General features: G+C 39.1%; 1 protein-coding gene across 1 annotated transcript; it reads left to right on the top strand.

Moving 5' to 3' along the window:
* The first annotated feature begins 1,188 nt into the window (after positions 1–1,188).
* Positions 1,189–2,127, top strand: LOC113885371 (olfactory receptor 5AS1). Its single transcript, XM_027530679.1, has one exon. The coding sequence runs from the start codon at positions 1,189–1,191 to the stop codon at positions 2,125–2,127; it is 939 nt and encodes a 312-aa protein (XP_027386480.1).
* Positions 2,128–3,413: the final 1,286 nt, after the last annotated feature.

The raw sequence follows: 3,413 nt of genomic DNA, 5'->3' as shown, positions 1-3,413 counted from the left end.
CCTCTAATCATCACAGAGTGGTTAAATAACTTTATTAAGCTCACATAACCAATTAGTATATATTCTATATGTAGCAAAGCTAAGATTTGAACCCAGTCATCTCTTGCATAGCTGTTATGCTCTTATCTGTTATTTTAAACTACCTCCCAAGATCATAGATATTCTGTAGACTCATCCAGTTTATCTGTGGTAGCATTCTCCCTAGACTTTTTCTCAACTATACTTTCCTATACATGGAAGAATATGATTTTAGGATTTGAAAAATAGGGGTTTGCCTATAAGGACTTTGCCAGCTCTTCTAGTTCTACCAGGATTTATCAACTCAGCCAAATTCATTCTTTTTCATCTTTAAAGGATTTAGTACTATCTCTTAATGTGAACAGTCTTTAAAGAATCGCTGCCTCTTGGAGCATCATAGCTGAATAACAGTCTCTAGTATCAATGAAGATTTTTTTTTAAATTTTATTTTATTTTTAAAACTTTACAATATTGTATTAGTTTTTCCAAATATCAAAATGAATCCACCACAGGTACACCCGCGTTTCCCATTCTGAACCCTCCTCCCTCCTCCCTCCCCTACCCTCCCTCTGGGTCGTCCCAGTGCACCAGCCCCAAGCATCCAGTACCGTGCATCGAACCTGGACTGGCGGCTCGTTTCATACATGATATTATACATGTTTCAATGCTATTCTCTCAATGAAGATTTTAATTGCTTTTTAAATAAAGTCGCAAATGAAAACAAACCAAATACATCACAGAAAATGCCTTAATGGTTATTCTATCCTTATCTTTGCCTCATTAGAAGGAAGAATAAATATATACTTGATTCATCAATCATTTGGAGAAGACAATGGCACCCCACTCCAGCACTCTTGCCTGGAAAATCCCATGGACGGAGGAGCCTGGTAGGCTGCAGTCCACGGGGTCGCAAAGAGTCGGACACGACTGAGCGACTTCCCTTTCACTTCTCACTTTCATGCATTGGAGAAGGAAATGGCAACCCACTCCAGTGTTCTTGGCTGGAGAATCCCAGGGACGGGGGAGCCTGGTGGGCTGCCATCTATGGGGTCACCCAGAGTCGGAAACGACTGAAGCAACTTAGCAGCAGCAGCAGCATCAATTATTCAAATCAATTCATGTATCCTGATACCATTTATTTCAGATGAGAAAGACAAGAAAACCAAGAAGATGTTGGAGAATAATTGTACCATGCCAATTGAGTTCCTACTTGTTGGATTCACAGATTATCTACCTCTCAGAGTTACACTATTCTTGGTATTTCTCATAGTCTATACACTAACTATGGTGGGAAATGTAGGTTTAATAATCCTAATTAATATCAATTCAAGCCTTCAAACCCCCATGTATTATTTTCTCAGCAACTTGTCTTTCTTAGACATTAGCTACTCAACAGCAATCATTCCTAAAATGCTGGTAAATTTCTTAGCATCCAAGAAAAGTATTTCCCTCTCTGGTTGTGTACTACAGATGTTTTTCTTTGGTTGTTTTGCTGATGCTGAATGCCTTATCTTGGCAGCAATGGCCTATGATCGCTATGCAGCCATCTGCAATCCACTGCTCTATTCTGCTCTTGTGTCTCGGAGAGTCTGTGTCTGCTGCATTGTGTTGGCATACTTCAGTGGGGGTGTGACTTCAATGGTCCATGTCTGCCTCACATTCAGGCTGCCATTTTGTGGCTCCAATATCGTCAACCATTTTTTCTGTGACATCCCGCCTCTCCTGGCTTTGTCTTGTACAGACACCTACATTAATGAGCTTCTGCTCTTTGCTTTGTGTGGCTTCATCCAGACCAGCACTTTTGTGGTCATATTTATCTCATACTTCTGTATCCTCCTCACTGTTTTGAGCATCAAGTCCTCAGGTGGAAGAAGCAAAACGTTCTCTACCTGTGCCTCTCATCTCTTGGCAATCACCTTATTCTATGGAACACTCCTGTTTATGTACTTGCGTCCCACTACCAGCTACTCCCCAGACACTGACAAAGTAGTTGCAGTGTTTTATACGGTTGTCTTTCCCATGTTTAATCCAATAATCTACAGCTTCAGAAACAAAGATGTAAAATATGCCCTCAGAAAGCTATTGGACAGAAACGGGACTTTCAAGTGAATAGGAATTGAAGTCATTTAAGAATATTTAAGGCATAGCCTATCCCTCCAATCTGATAATCAGCTGTACATCATCCTATATGTCAAATATTTTAAACATTTCCCCACCTTTCAGAAATAAAAAAATAACTTTTCATCCTCTATTCTGTGAAATGTTTTTATCATCTCTTACAAAAACAGATTTGTCAAAATTCTGCTCTGTGAAATGTTTCTGAATTAAAATAAATAATAGTTTCTCTTTGTACATTGATTTTTATATTCTTTGTCATCTAATATTGAAGGTATTTGTTGACTTGTTTGTCAACCTATCCATATGAGAAAGTCCTTGGCAGCTGGGGATATGTATCTTGGTTGATTTTTCCAACACCTATGCAGCTTGGTGTAGGGCACGTCCTCACTATATATATTCAGTGAATAAATGGATGAATGGATAGGATGAATGAATGGATAGATGAGTGAGTAAATCCAGTTTTCTGTGTTTGGGAAAATAAGCCTAGATTCTGCACTTAAAGAACATTTACCATCAGAGAAACTTTACATTACTCATGATGGATAATGGGGATTACAGTGGCTCTCAGAAAATCAGATAGAAGCACATATAGTGATAGTCACATTTATATTAGGAGAGAGTGAAATTATAGCATGTATTTTCTCTTTCAGTTCAATTCAGTTGGTCAGTAGTGTCTGACTCTGTGACCCCATGAACTGCAGCACACCAGGCCTCCCTGTCCATCACCAACTCCTAGAGTCCACACAAACCCGTGCCATCCAGCCATCTCATCCTCTGTCATCCCCTTCTCCTCCCACCCACAATCCCTCCCAACATCAGGGTCTTTTCCAATGAGTCAACTCTTCTCATGAGGTGGCCAAAGCATTGGAGTTTCAGCTTCAGCATCAATCCTTCCAATGAACACCCAGGACTGATCTCCTTTAAGATGGACTGGTTGGGCTAGATTGATTACCATAATAGGCTCTTTCATTCACTGTGGATATCTGGGAAAACCAAACAAGTTTGTGAAGATCATAAAGACTATTAACTATATATATTACTAATTATTAACACATAAGTTACTGACTCTATCTTCAGGAAGAGGTCAACAATTGCTTTGATCACTGTATTCTGTAAATTGGCCATGTAAATCAATTGACGTATGAATCCTTCTTTCTCTGGGATCAGGTTTGATGATTAAATTATCAGACATTTTCTGTGGTTGCTTTTAATCCTTGAGTCCTAATTTCCTTTTTATTTTATCTCAGCAGAGTTGAAGGAATACACTGTGTAGATAA

Source organism: Bos indicus x Bos taurus, chromosome 28, assembly GCF_003369695.1.
Source record: "Bos indicus x Bos taurus breed Angus x Brahman F1 hybrid chromosome 28, Bos_hybrid_MaternalHap_v2.0, whole genome shotgun sequence".
NCBI lineage: Eukaryota > Metazoa > Chordata > Mammalia > Artiodactyla > Bovidae > Bos > Bos indicus x Bos taurus.
Note: the sequence above shows the minus strand (reverse complement) of the source record. Positions and strands in the feature narration are given on the sequence as shown.

Excerpts from the sequence above, each read along its gene's own strand:
- LOC113885371 (XM_027530679.1), top strand. The coding sequence starts at position 1,189 with ATGTTGGAGAATAATTGTACCATGCCAATTGAGTTCCTACTTGTTGGA.